General features: G+C 40.2%; 2 protein-coding genes across 6 annotated transcripts in view; one reads left to right on the forward strand and one right to left on the reverse strand.

Moving 5' to 3' along the window:
* Positions 1-5,339, forward strand: part of LOC118565835 — a 38,424-nt gene extending 33,085 nt beyond the window's left edge. The window contains exons 1-5 of one of the 2 annotated variants that reach the window (XR_004932637.1): positions 1,749-1,783; positions 2,462-2,592; positions 4,216-4,271; positions 4,519-4,881; positions 5,161-5,339. Coding sequence is in view for 1 of the 2 variants with exons in the window: in XM_036146900.1 (XP_036002793.1) it covers positions 5,161-5,279 (119 nt within the window). In the remaining variant the exon portion in view is untranslated. Of the gene's footprint in view, positions 1-1,748; positions 1,784-2,461; positions 2,593-4,215; positions 4,272-4,518; positions 4,882-5,160 lie in introns of those variants that run through there. The other variant, XM_036146900.1, reaches the window with a different exon arrangement.
* Positions 1-12,547, reverse strand: part of LOC118565836 — a 29,567-nt gene extending 17,020 nt beyond the window's left edge. Inside the window, exons 1-3 of one of the 4 annotated variants that reach the window (XM_036146902.1) lie at positions 12,470-12,547; positions 10,749-10,804; positions 10,208-10,498 (exon numbers count right to left, since the gene is read on the reverse strand). In XM_036146902.1, coding sequence (XP_036002795.1) covers positions 10,208-10,498; positions 10,749-10,804; positions 12,470-12,531 — 409 coding nt within the window. In that variant the 5' untranslated portion in view covers positions 12,532-12,547. Of the gene's footprint in view, positions 1-10,207; positions 10,502-10,748; positions 10,805-11,378; positions 11,431-12,469 lie in introns of those variants that run through there. The other 3 variants (XM_036146901.1, XM_036146904.1, XM_036146903.1) reach the window with 3 other exon arrangements.
* Between the last annotated feature and the right edge of the window lie 1,373 nt (positions 12,548-13,920).

A 13,920-nucleotide genomic window follows, 5' to 3' on the forward strand; every position in this document is an offset into this window, starting at 1 on the left:
TGATTAACATCATTGAGCGTGTCTTTGGTGGTCTGAAGACACGGTGGCGTTCCATCTTCTTAAAGGTGCTGGAGGTCCGCCTGACGTTTGCCCCAAAAGTAATCACCGCCTGCTGTATCCTCCACAATATTAGTATAGCAGCAGGTGACCAGCTGGACGTGGAGGATGAGGAGGTTGATCCAGAAGAGGACGACCATCCGGCGGCTGAAGACAGGGAGCTGCTCCAGCTGGCTGCACGTTTAAGTGAACATGACTACATCTGACCTAACGTAGATCAGTTGTAGTCATGGACACATGCTGCTTCATTTCATTTTTTTCACCACCTGTAAAAATACATTAAATAATCAGTAAATTAATTTCCATTCCAACTATTTTTAATTGTAAGTTTATAGGCACCCCGCCTCTCACCCAGTGAACGCTGGAGATAGGCACCAGCAACCCCGCGAGCCCATGAGGGATTAAGCGGTTTGGAAAATGGATGGATATAACAGTTTGATTCTGGACCAAAGATAAAACATTTGTATAAAATAAATGTCTGTTGTTTTCATATACTGTTACTATTTTAGATTTTATATGCTGCTGTCTTCCTTGGGAGACATTTACAGTTTATTCCAGCAAGTATTGAGTTATTAAAGCAACACACGTCAGTCAGATAAACACAAAACAAAGAAATCATAACCCGCGGTACTATGCACACCTATAGGCCGACAGGAGTTTACTACAGACGGACTAAAATTAGCCCTGGCTGCGGTTTTCCTCGAAGGTCTGCTGATCACACTGGTCCGCTCAACATCGGACTTTTTTTTTAAATTACGCACCAACCCTGTAAACAGGCTACATAGGGAAGCTTAAAAGTATAATATTCTCGCCTCAAATGATCTGAAAACGTACTTTTGAAGAACAACAGCAGCAGAAAAGGGAATTTTAACATACCACTGTGAGCTCTGTTTGCACTGTCTTGAATCAAGCTGCAGCCGCGGTGCATTCTGAGAAAGCGGTCAGTCTGAAGAACGCATGCGCGGCTCCTATCTTGGCACTCTGTGCTCCATTAACCAGCCTTGGAAACGATGACGTCAGACCACTGTTGTGAATTTGTATTCTCAAAGAAAAAAATCTGTATTCTCAAGCAGCCGCTGTTGTTTGTGTTCATGAAGAATAAAACACAAATTTAAACTTGAAATTTGTATATATTAGTAATAGAAGTTGTAACTATTTAAACTAAATGTTATCTTTTGAATGCGATTTCAATTATTATGAGTTTACAAATGTTTGTTATGCACAACTTCTGACTAATGTGCACACAATTGTCCTTTTATGTACAAGTCTATTCTGACAGTGACCTTACCTCATACTCCGAGCTCCATAATAAACTGTAAGAATATAATACATTTAGTGGGCGGGGGAGCTCATTGCGTCACTGCTCAGGCAGCTGTACTGCTGGGGGCTCTGGGACCGTCGTGAGCTTGGAGACCAAGATGCATTCAAGGGTGGTTAACAAAAGAAATTTATCACCACATGAAGAAGTTGATAAATTTGTCAATAGTCGTTGTTACAAATTGAAAAATTGTTAGAGAGGTCTACTACCTTTGTCCAGTAGAAAATCTGCTAAAGTTGGTAAATGGGTAAAAGTGTGTAGCACCCAGTCTAGAGGTTTGTAGCTTTGAGACTCCAATTTCCCACTGTTCATGAACGGCTCACAGGCAGTTTACACGATGTCACTGGAATGTCCAATTTTGACTCCACCAGCACTCCGCGTTTGACACACACTCCCTCATCAGATCAGGTCTGTTCTATTTTATTGTTGCTCCGTTTTTAATCTGATGATTTCTGCTTGATAATTATTGTTATAACACACTATAACCCGTTAGAATCTGAATGTATGTGTTTACAGCAGATTTATGTTTTTACTTCATAAACACACACAGAGTTTCTGTGTTCTAGAGAAATAGTTATAGAACCAGAGACAATGATATAATCTAGTTTTACAGCATTTATTTATACAGGTCCTCAGAGAACATGCTGTACATTTAAAGGAGGGATTCTACACCTGGAGTCATGACCTGGTGGATAAGTAGCAACAACTATCTGGTTACTATGAAAGCAAATCGTTTAGAAATAGTTGGACACTTTTGATCAGAGTAGTTTCCAGGTGGCAAAAGAGGTGGTGGTGTTTAATTCTCATGAACAATTGTCTAACATACAGGCATGCAGCGTTAACCCCACCCACATATTGGTTGGTATGTTCTGCTCAAAGAGCCAACTTTGACTCGGTTCCCATAGACGAGTCAGCTCTTTTGGCTCCCAAACGCCTCATTTTATTATCTCTGACCTCTTATTTTAACTTAACTTTGCAAATATGAATGTTTCATATGTTTTGTTCTAGATTAACTTAGAAATACTTCTAGTTTATCAGCAGACGGAGGTACATGTCTGTTTATTTAATGTATTTATTTCCCTGCAGGAATTGTTGGAGACAAACAGCTGATATCCTGACTGAACTCCTTCAGTCCATTGAAGCAGTGAAACAGTGATTTCTCTGAGAGTGGATCAGCAGATCAACTGTTCACTGTCAGTGGATGGTAGCTGGAAGAGGTCAGTCTGAAGAAAACTCTGCTCCAACGTCACAGCTCATCACAAATGGCTGCTTTCCAGCACAAACATCAGCTCTGCTTTCCTGTTTAGTAAAACCCTGAAACATTCTTTAATTGTGTCTAATCAGCTTTAACTTTGTACAGATTTTCTGTTTAAAAACTGTAGTAATAAACTTCATCATGTTTATTCTGACTTTAACAAATATGATCAGGGCCAGATAAAACACTTGGCTGTAACCTGGGCAACAATATTTAGAGGCCCCATCATCACGACTCCAAGGTTACCATAATCTGGCAGATTACAGAATAGATTACTGTAATAAACAGTAAATACACTCACTGTCATCACTGCCATCAAATTCTGTCATCAAATGTATTTTGATCCACAAATTAAATGCTCATAGAACTACAAATTCACTACATCTCCTCTTGGACTTTCATGCTATGAACACAAAACACAGCAGCATCAGTATATACACTGATACACATAACTGATGCTCAAAAAAACAGATGAATTTACACGCGACTAGTCTCAAATGTTTAACTTCTGCTACATGTGTCACGTCTTATTTGTGCTTTTTGTGCAAGACGGTTTTGATATCTCAAACTGTATCCTGAAATAGGATAAAGTTTGAGATATGTTTTTTCCCTCCCACCTTCCTTTTTGTGGCCTCTATTTTTCCACAGAGTAATGGCCCACCCCTTTGGGCACTGTGTAAGGCGGTGTCCTTGGCAGCAAGGCCTCAGTAAATCGTCTCCCCCTGAAATGTTTGTGATGCTTGTGATGGTGGTTGTACTGAAACAGTAATTTCCCTCTGGGATTATTAAAGTATTTCTGATTCTGACTCTGATAATCTGCTAACATTGACCCGCTACATTGGCAGTAAATGGCCTCCAATCTTCAAAAAAATAAAATAAGCAACCACTTTCAAACCATGGAAGCTGACTCAGCAACTTTATATTTTCAGCATTTCTGATGTCCTCCTTTTTGAACTCTTGTTTCACGCTCCCACGTCTGAATTTTCTGAGCTGAGTTGTGACGCTTGACATCATACAACCCACTAAGGTCACGTTGACTGGCGTCACATTTGACACGCCTCATGTAGATGGACTGACCAATGGGGAGAAAGTCTCAACTCAGGTTCACAGGCACAGTGAGGGTCTCTCAACGTCTCTCGTGAAGCAGGAGAGGATCAGATATTTTGCTTATGCCCTCACTGCCCTGGGCCTTTTAGAGACCAGGGACCCCTGGGTAATTACCCAGTTACTCATTTGGTTAATACAGCCCAGAATGTTTTTAAGAAACTGAGAACAGAAAGAAAACTTAACAGATCTTTCAGGGATTTCCAGGTTTCCCTCACTGATGTTTTCTCCTCATGAATTATAACAGACTGATTTTACCCAGAAGCTGTTTTTACACATGAAAAGTTCAGCAGCTGCAGAGAATGGAAAGCTGTCCTGCTGTCTCTCTGCTGCTGTATTAGTTTATCACCAGCAGGTGGCAGTCATGATCTCTGACAGAACAACCTTCTTTGAGCTGAAGGAGTTCAGATGTTGCTGGTTGTGTGTTGCTGATGCTGGAGCTGATGTGCTGCTGACTCTCCTCCTCTGTCTCCTCTCACAGGGAGAAGATGATCTGCAGGATCCTGCTGCTCATCATCCTCAACTCATGTCTCTGTGGTCAGTTTCCATCTTCTCTTTGTTCAGTCTAAATCCATCAATAATCAGTGAAAAGTCTGTCAGTGAAGGGAACACTTCAATCCTCCAGCTGCATCTGATCAAGCAGTTTGACTTGAAGAGCATCAAGCAGAGCTCTGACAGCACAGAGAGCATCATGGGACAGAAAGCTCTAGAGATGTAGTTTAAAGACTCCCATGTTCCAGTTCTCAGTGTGTCTGCTCCTCTCTTTCCCTCTCTGTCTCCTCAGCAGCAACATTTGTAGTGAATGTGACACAGAGCTCCTATCAGGCAGAGGAGAACCACAGCATCACTCTGGAGTGGACCTTCACCACCACACCTGATCGACCCTGGAGAACTCTGTACATCTACTGCAGCTTGTTAACTCCTAGGAATGAATTAGTCCTGTATTATGTCCATGATGGTGTTGAGGTGTCAGAGTCTCAGGATGAACAGTTTTCAGGACGAGTCCAGAGTGACAAAGACGTCCTCAGAGAAGGACGAATCAGACTCCATGTGTCCAGACTGAGGACTGAAGACTCTGGACAGTATTACTGTGGTGTGGAGACTGATGATGGTCATGGTTCTGACAGATGTCAACTCAGTGTCTCTGGTGAGAAGAACGAATTGTAATTTTCACTGATAGTTAAAATCCTGAGAACTGTGTTGATGAGCAAACTTCTCCATCTAATAGATGAATAAGATTTATAAACTGTATCCCAGTTTTTAATATTAATAATTAATAAGTAGTTAATTGTTTCAAGCTTTATCAATTATTCCCTTTGTTATTCTACTTTTTGTTGTGAGAAACAGAATCCTCTCTAAATATCGTCTCTTTGTTTATTATTATTTTCTACTTCCATGAATAAAACTGACCCGTTTATCTCCACAGAAGCAAAGAATCGGCCTGAACCTCCAAACTCAGGAAGTGCAACAAGCAGACCTGGAAACCTGATCAGAACCATTGGAGGACTGCTGCTGTTTCTATCTGTGAAGCTTTTTCTGCTTTAATATTTGCTTCATGCAGAGTTTTCATTGCAGTCGCTGATTCCAGCAAATCATTGAATGTTTTCCTGAACTCCTGAAGCTGACTTCAGCAGCAGCTTTTCCACTTTCTGATGAGGGTCATCATCTGCTGTCAGATGGTTGTTAGTCAGACTGGTTTCAATCTGCTGATCAGTCAATGTGCCCTTGAGCAAAGCACTTAACCTCTAGTTGCTCACTGGTCCATTCCCCTTTCAGTCCAGATTACGCACTTTTTTGAACATTTTCTGGAACTTTTCCTGATTCCGTCCCGTTGTGATGAACGTCTGTCTCTGCATTGTTTGTTTTTGTTGTTTTTGTTTAACACATATTTTATTTCATTCATACATTTCTTCACAGCACTTTGGCAGCATTTTACGTTTTTGTAGACCGTGATGGTGCTGTGATGCGTTCACTGACATCATGTACTTTAACAGGAAGTGCTTTTTGTCTGTCTTATTAAGGTTCTGCAGTGTTCCTCTTTTTTCTATGTAAGTATTAATACATATTTCTTTAAAATATTTTAAACAAACCAAAAAAAACCTTAACAAACACATGAAAAGAGTCTATTATTCATATGTTAAAATTTAACTTTATTTATAGAAGCACAGTTCCTCAAATGTCCGAAGATGTAATGAAGTATTTTTCCTTGTTCCTCAGAGAGAGAAATAAATAAAGTAAGACTAAAAATATGGAAATTGTTGTAAAATGTTAAAGAGAGGGATACGTTTCATGAACAACTGTTTGATTTTACAGATAAAATGTCAGGGAAAACTAACTTTTAGGGACGACAGAGCAGATAAAATCTAATCATGTTTTATGTTTTTTGGTTTATGGACAGAATATTTGATTGAAATGTGGAAATTTTATCTTTCATTGTTTAAAGAGATTCACTTTAAAAAGATGTTTCTCCACCACAACCTGCATCCTGACATCTTCATTGTTTCAACACTACAAAACATCTTCAGTCCAGAATTTATGATGAACTTTTTCGTTTCATGCGTTAAGCTTTAATGAATTAAATGTTTTTTAACATTTCTTACATGTTAAATTTTACATTTATCTTCATCTTGATTTTAAAAAGATCAAGTATAACATGTCAAACTTTAGGAATATTAATCCTTGTCTTTGGTTTTGCTGTAGCTAAGATCGTTTTTCATGCTCTAATATTTTCCCACCGGTCCTACTGTGTCACTTGTTGGGGACAGGCTGGTGAAACAACAATCAGACCTGCAGAGTCAGTGTTCAAGCTAGCTTTAAAAGTCCTTGATAGAAAGCCATTCAGCACCATCAATGCAGAATTTCTGGAAAAACATTGTTGTTTAGGTTTTGAAAAATTTAGGCTTTCTTCAAACCTTAGTCTGATTTATGGCCTGGCTCCAGCCTCCTTATTGAACTTTGCTACTGAATTTTGTTCTGTAGGCCCGATAAGATCTACTCGAGTAGCTTCTCCTAACGACTGTATCTTACCGTTCGCTCCTCAACGTTTGGTCAGTCTGAGTTCTCAGTAAAGGTCACAACACACAGGAACAGTTTTCCTGATGAAATCAAAACCTGAACTTCTAAAAGGAACTTTAAAATTACCTAAAACAATACTAAAAATGTCTCAACATTGTAACCATTAATTTCTCTGTCCATGGTACTGGCTTTGTGTATGTATGAATGATTCATTGAATGAACAGATAATGTAGGATTGTTTACAGGTAATGGGTGAGTGTCACATTGAACTGCTTCTGTGTGTTTTTGATGTTTTTATCTGATGAATGGAGTTAATATGAATTGTGGCCTGGAATAGGGACAGCAAATGAAAATTAGCCTTTGGCTAACTCTGGTACAATGAATCAAATGTAACATTTATGTTTTAAACGTACATGGTCCCTTTTAAATAAACTTAAAAAAAAGAAAAGAGCCTGAACAGCCATGCTCAGTGAAAGTTAACATTATGTTACCTCTGCTGTGGAAAAGTAAAACATTTCTGAACTCCTATAGCTAAACACTAATCACACTTTGTTGGAGAGGATTCAGTCAATCTACCATACAGTAAAACCTCCCAGAAAAGACACTGAACAGGTGAACGGGCTTCACAAAGCCCAGATATTTAACTAATCCAACATTTCTGCTGTTTCTGGAGCAGCAGCTCCTCCTCTTCATCCTCTTCATCACTGCTGCTTGTTCACCATTCAATACAGAAATGAAGAGGTTCTGATGTGGTTCTGGAGGGAAAACATCAGAACAGAACAAATCAAAGTGAACTGATCCAATCAGCCAGATGTTCCTCATGTTCCAGGATCAGACCTTCAGCTGGAGATGCGCTCAGTTCTTAGATTCACCACCAGGTGGCGCTCCAGTACCAGCTGTGATGGAAGAACTGGTCTGAGGTCAGATTTAGTGAGGATCTAGCAGCTGGATTCTCTCTGCTGAGAGATTGAACAAAGTCCTGCTGCTGTTGTTGGAGAAACTGGACCAGAAGGAGAACTCTGCTGCTTTAGAGGAATTACTGGAAATATGGGGAAATAAAAAGAGTCTGGAAATTATTCTGGTAGATTCTGACCCATCAAGGTCCAAATCAGAATCTGCACCACATGTTGGTAAAGGAGCAGAACCTGTCTCCATCATCAGGAGGTTTCTGAGGTCAGAGTCTGAGGGAGAAGCTGCTGCAGGAAATGCTCCACCACTGTGATTTAACCTGCTCTGTCCACTAGGGGGCAGTAATTCAGGTTTCACGGCAGGGACTCCTGAGCTCCTGCAGCTAATAACAGTCCATGCTGACACAAAGTGGTTTCCACAGTTCTGTGGTGTCCTACAGTCCAGAGGTGTCCATGAACGCATCGTGCAGCAGAAACTGAACTGTAACTCTGCTGAGGACCAGAACCGACCAGGAAATAAAAACCTGTCAGAGTCTCTGGACTGAGACCAGAACATCTCACCAAGATGAAGAACCAGGATTGATTCTAGAAAACTGGAGCCGAGCAGTCCTGTTTCATCTGCTGATCTCTGACCTTCATGTTCCTGCAGGTCTGAACTGAAACTAACCTGTTAAATGGATCAAAGCTACAATCAGAACTTCTGTTCTCCATCAGATCGGATCAATAATAAAATCTCTGGATAAAGTGGGAAGTTCTGGTCGTCATCCTGTTAACTTTCTGGATCTCTGTTCACATAGAAGCAGCTAATAACTGACTGTCTGTTTATCTCTTGTTTAGATTAAAGTCTGACAAAAGGATCTGATATTAAAATAGATTTTATTCTGGTTCTGACCCAGTTCAGGTCTGAACATCAGTTTCTTTATCACATCCAGGCACAGAAACAGCAGATCAGTTGATTTACAGCATGGACTTCTGAATAAACAGAGGAAAATATCACAATAATGTACAACAGCAATAAAGGCTTAATATTTATAATTTAGTTGTCTTGTTTTATCAAAGAGGGAAAAACTTGGATGTTTTCCAGCCTGATTAAAATGATTTGTACTAAAGTTTAGAGTCTGTGAGTCTGTCAACATCTGGTTGTTCAGGGAGGTGAGATCCTCACTCTGATGAAGCTGCTGGATGAGGTTTTTAATGAAGCAACAGGAAGAAACACAGCAGCTGATAGCAGTTTAGGAGCAAATCTTCACACAAACAACATTGAAAACAACAGAAGATGAAACATCTGATCAGACAGCAGACAACAGAAACTGACCTCATCAGCTAAAAATAACAATAACAGCAACAATAATTAACATTATAAATATACAGCATTAGAACAAAAATACAATAAAGAAATAAGGAAAGTGCTAAACACACAATGACAGTAAGGGAGTTATTTCCATTTTTCTCTCTGTAATGTCTTCCTTTTCCTGGTCAGCCAGTATGGATCCTCATTCATTTAATTGATCAAGCAGAGTCATTATTTCTACACATATAATGTCAGCTTTAATGGTCTGTGTGTCCTGAACACATCCTAAAGCCACTCATGATGTCCTCCCAGTCTGGGATGGGATGCTAGCATGTAGGGAGTGTCTGCTAAGCTGCTGCAGCCATGCTTCTGGCTCCAGCATGGTTTCCACTGACTGGAATCACGCTGACCTCGGCTCCTCCAGTAAAGGACTGGGGTCCCACACTTAGAAAACAGCAGGAAAAGTTGAGCTGTTGCTTAACTTTGTGCACAGGCTGCATCCTGCAGACATTTCTCTGCTCCACTCATTTCTGTCTCCTTTGTTTCCAGCATCTTTGCTGTGAGAAGAAAGGCCGTGGGGAGAAGCAGTTCACCTCTTAGTCTCTGAAATGGACCAGAGGGCTGCAGGGATCCTCTCTACAGAGCAATAGTCTAAGGAATTAGTGGCTAAAGTCAGTCACACCCAGGGGCGGGGTGGCAGGGGAGGTTCTGGAGGATTCAGGACCGGCCCGTGGTCAAAATGGTGTTTCTGCTTCTTCTACATGAAAATAAGTTACAGCTGCAGGAGGTACAACGTCAGATTTGGTTAATCTGAGATTTTGCATTAAGAGTTCAAATGATGTTTGCCAAAAAGACATTGGATGTTTATGTAAAACGCAAACCCTTTTCTTCTTCTTCTTCCTACATTTAAAAACCAGGGCAAAAATACATAAAACCACCCACGCTGCTGCTGCTGTTGCTCCTGCTGCTGCTTTGATCCAGATGATCTTTGTCCGTCTCTCTGGTTCTGGAGTCAAAGTTGGTCTCTGAGGTTGAAGCTGATCAGCAGCTGCTGGAAAAATGAAATTATTTATGTTCAAAATTTAGATTAGAGGTTTTAACTTTATGAGAATTGTATTTTTCATGTATGCATTTATCAGCAGTTTAACTGTTAAAATGAACCAGAAAAGATTTCTATTATTTCTTCTCACCAGAGACATTGAGTCGACATCTTCCAGAACCAAAACCATCATCAGTGTGAACATCACACACATAAAGACCAGAGTCTTCAGTCCTCAGTCTGGACACATGGAGTCTGATTCGTCCTTCTCTGAGGACGTCTTTGTCACTCTGGACTCGTCCTGAAAACTGTTCATCCTGAGACTCTGACACCTCAACACCATCATGGACCTGATAAAGGACTGATTCTTTCCTAGGAGTTAACAAGCTGCAGTAGATGAACAGATCTCTCCAGGGTCCATCAGGTGTGGTGGTGAAGGTCCACTCCAGAGTGATGCTGTGGTTCTCCTCTGCCTGATAGGAGCTCTGTGTCACATTCACTACAAATGTTGCTGCTGAGGAGACAGAGAGGGAAAGAGAGGAGCAGACACACTGAGAACTGGAACATGGGAGTCTTTAAACTACATCTCTAGAGCTTTCTGTCCCATGATGCTCTCTGTGCTGTCAGAGCTCTGCTTGATGCTCTTCAAGTCAAACTGCTTGATCAGATGCAGCTGGAGGATTGAAGTGTTCCCTTCACTGACAGACTTTTCACTGATTATTGATGGATTTAGACTGAACAAAGAGAAGATGGAAACTGACCACAGAGACATGAGTTGAGGATGATGAGCAGCAGGATCCTGCAGATCATCTTCTCCCTGTGAGAGGAGACCGAGGAGGAGAGTCAGCAACACATCAGCTCCAGCATCACTCCCTCATAACCAAATATTTCTATGTGGAACGCTCCCTTGTTGCTGTAAACTGGAACATATAATGTCGTGTCGTGTAGCTTTTCTTCAACAGTACATCAAGCCTAACATGACATGGAAACAAGGTGGCATTTAAAATGTTAACATATTCCACAATCAATATGTATAAATGTTGTAAAAGTTGCTGAAGCAGATGAATCCACAAAGTCCAGACTCCAAAGACTTCAGCTGGAACTAGTGGTTAGCACCAGAGGAAACTTAGTCATCTGAGACCAAAACATGTTTCTCTACTTTTTCTGAAACATCTCAGAACACAAGGAGCCAATTTAGGACAGAGACACCTCAATAAAACAGAGACACCAAGGTAGAGACCAGCTGATGAAGGTTAATTAAAAGAAGAATGACATAAAATACAAATAAGCCCCTGTGAGCAGTTCTAAGACAGATGGATGGATTAATAGAAAAAGAGAAAACAGACAGAAGCTCCGTTAGAGACCATATAAAGTTACTTTTCTAGTCTCACCTGGAGTCCAGCAGATGTTTCCACTCAGCTCTCATCAAGCAGATTTAAGTCACATGTGTGCCTCTTATAACTGTTGTCTTGGTAAAATTAGTTTATTTAGTGTGGATTCAGACAATGTATAAAATTATGAATTACTTCATAAAGTTTATTTGTAGTTCCAAGCATAGTTAATGTGTATTTAATCACATTTTTGTCTTGCCAAAAGCTCCTCTTTCCTACAGCCTGGGTGACAATGAACAACAGGCAAATACGTGATCTCGCAGTTCTCTGGTGGTTTAAGTGGTCCAACATATCCGCTACCCCCACTTTCAACTGTCTGTTTCAAAGACAGCCAGAGCACATCATGAGCTGTTCCGTCTCAGTTTCAGCTCGTTTGTGACACTCTCTCTCTGTTCCTCCCACGCACCAGTGGGCTGACTGCTGCAGCTGAACGTTTCTTTAAAGTAGGCAGAGCAAAAGCAACTTTTCCGTGTTTCTCTACCCCAACTAAAAAAAGTCGCTGTTCTCATGGGGTTTACAGAATAATACACAGTTATTATCCTCTCCTCAATTACCTGTACATAATTTAAGGACTTTTATCCCTTAGCATCTAGAAGCTATCAACAGATCACGCCTTGTGATGCTGACTGACAGACAGACTGTAATAACACTACAGACACAGAAAGGAGGGAGTTAGAGGAAGAAAATGGCGTCTAACCATTCTAGTCTTCTTTCTCTTTAGGAGACCAGGTCCAGATTCTCCCTCACGGTACAAACTCCCTCCTTTAAAGCTCCATTGTGTGCTTTAGTCTCAATAAAAACTATAAATTAGATTTCTATCATTGTTTCTGGTTCTGAAATAGGTTATCTGGATGTCAGAACACAAAAGCTCACTTCGTTTTTCTAGATTAAATAAATCCATCTCTTTAAACACTATCAACACTATTTCTATATAAATATGGATATAAAGGTATTCTTAATATGAACATTAAATGATTTTCAGAGAAATACTAATTTTTTTAGAAACTATTAATGCCCTCCTGTCAGCTGTAGGTGAACATTAAACAACTAACAGATAAAACAGTGAAACACAGCAGACATAAACTACTCACCTTCTTTTCTGGTCATTCAGCCAAACTCGTCTCTGTACTCCAGGCATGCTGAATATTAACATCTAGAGACGAGAGGAAATGTCATCAAATGCTGAGAAGAAGGAAGGAATAACCCTAACTGCAAACTGCAGATCAGGGCTTAACATTGAAGGACTTTCAGTTTTGCAGTTTGAGGAGGAGTCACACCATCATTCTACCAATAGGATGGGAGACGCTGTCTATATAATGCTGGAAGAGCGTGAAGTGGCTCAGAAGGAACAGAAAAGAAGGTGAGTGGCCTATTTCTGTTGTGTTTTACTGTTTTATCTGCTAGTTGTTTAATGTTCACCCACAGCTGACAGGAGGCATGAATAGTTTCTCACAATTTTATTATTTATCTGAAAATCATTTAATGTTTGAGCTAAGAAGACCTTTATATCCATATTTATATAGAAGTAGGATGTTTTTACTCCCTTCAACACAAAACTACTTTGGCCAAGACCAGTTTTTGTTGCAGCCTCTGAAGCTCGTTTAGCCTCTGATGTAAAATATCATAATGTTTTCAGACGTCTGGTGGTCAGGAAAGAAAACAGGAAAGAAGATGAAAGCAGAACCTGGAGGAGCTTTAGGAGTAAATATTATAAACCATCTGAGGATGAGACTGAAGCAAGAGCAGCAGGTGATGATGATGATGATAAGACAGGACCAGCAGGTAAGAGAGGAAGAGCAGCAGAGAGAGAGAGAGAGATAGAGAGAGAGAGAAAACAGGGAGAGACTGATGTTGTGCTAACAGACCTACAATAGAAACGTCAATGTAGACATTTTTAGTTTTAGTCTAATTACTTATGCTTGGATTTATTGTCATGTTTCACAGTCATCATAGAGCACCGTGTAAATAAATGGAGTAAACTTGGTGTGTCATAAAATACAGTCTTCAAATGTAGAATATGTTGTAGTGAATTAGAAACAGAGATGACAAAAGTAAACCTTTTATTAACTATGGAACTGTTGTGGAACAGAAAAGATGGTTAACACATAGAGAACAGGAAAGTAAAAAATAAAAACATTGTGATGTATGTCTAGTACAGGAATGTTGAAATAGTCTGACTTCTTTTTAAATGAATAAATAAATGCAGCAGCAGAGAGCCTGACCCTCCAGTGGTAGACTGAAGGTTGCTCCTTGGCCTCCACAGATAATAGTGTCAGTGAGGATGGAGGAGCAGCTGCCTGCTCACCAAGCAGAATGGATCAGAGACCATCAGCAGCTTCATTTACACAATCCTGCTTTCTGCTCAACTACAATGTTCCTGATCAGGGAACCTGACACACTAATAGTATATACCTTGTGTCAAAAGTTAATTTATGACCCTTATGAACTCTGTATGACCTTATGATTTATGACACCTGTCACCCCCCTCCTTCCAAAAAATACGATTTATGATTTACGGACCCCCCCTCCCCTTCCTTCCTTC

Source organism: Fundulus heteroclitus, chromosome 14 (assembly GCF_011125445.2).
Source record: "Fundulus heteroclitus isolate FHET01 chromosome 14, MU-UCD_Fhet_4.1, whole genome shotgun sequence".
Lineage (NCBI taxonomy): Eukaryota > Metazoa > Chordata > Actinopteri > Cyprinodontiformes > Fundulidae > Fundulus > Fundulus heteroclitus.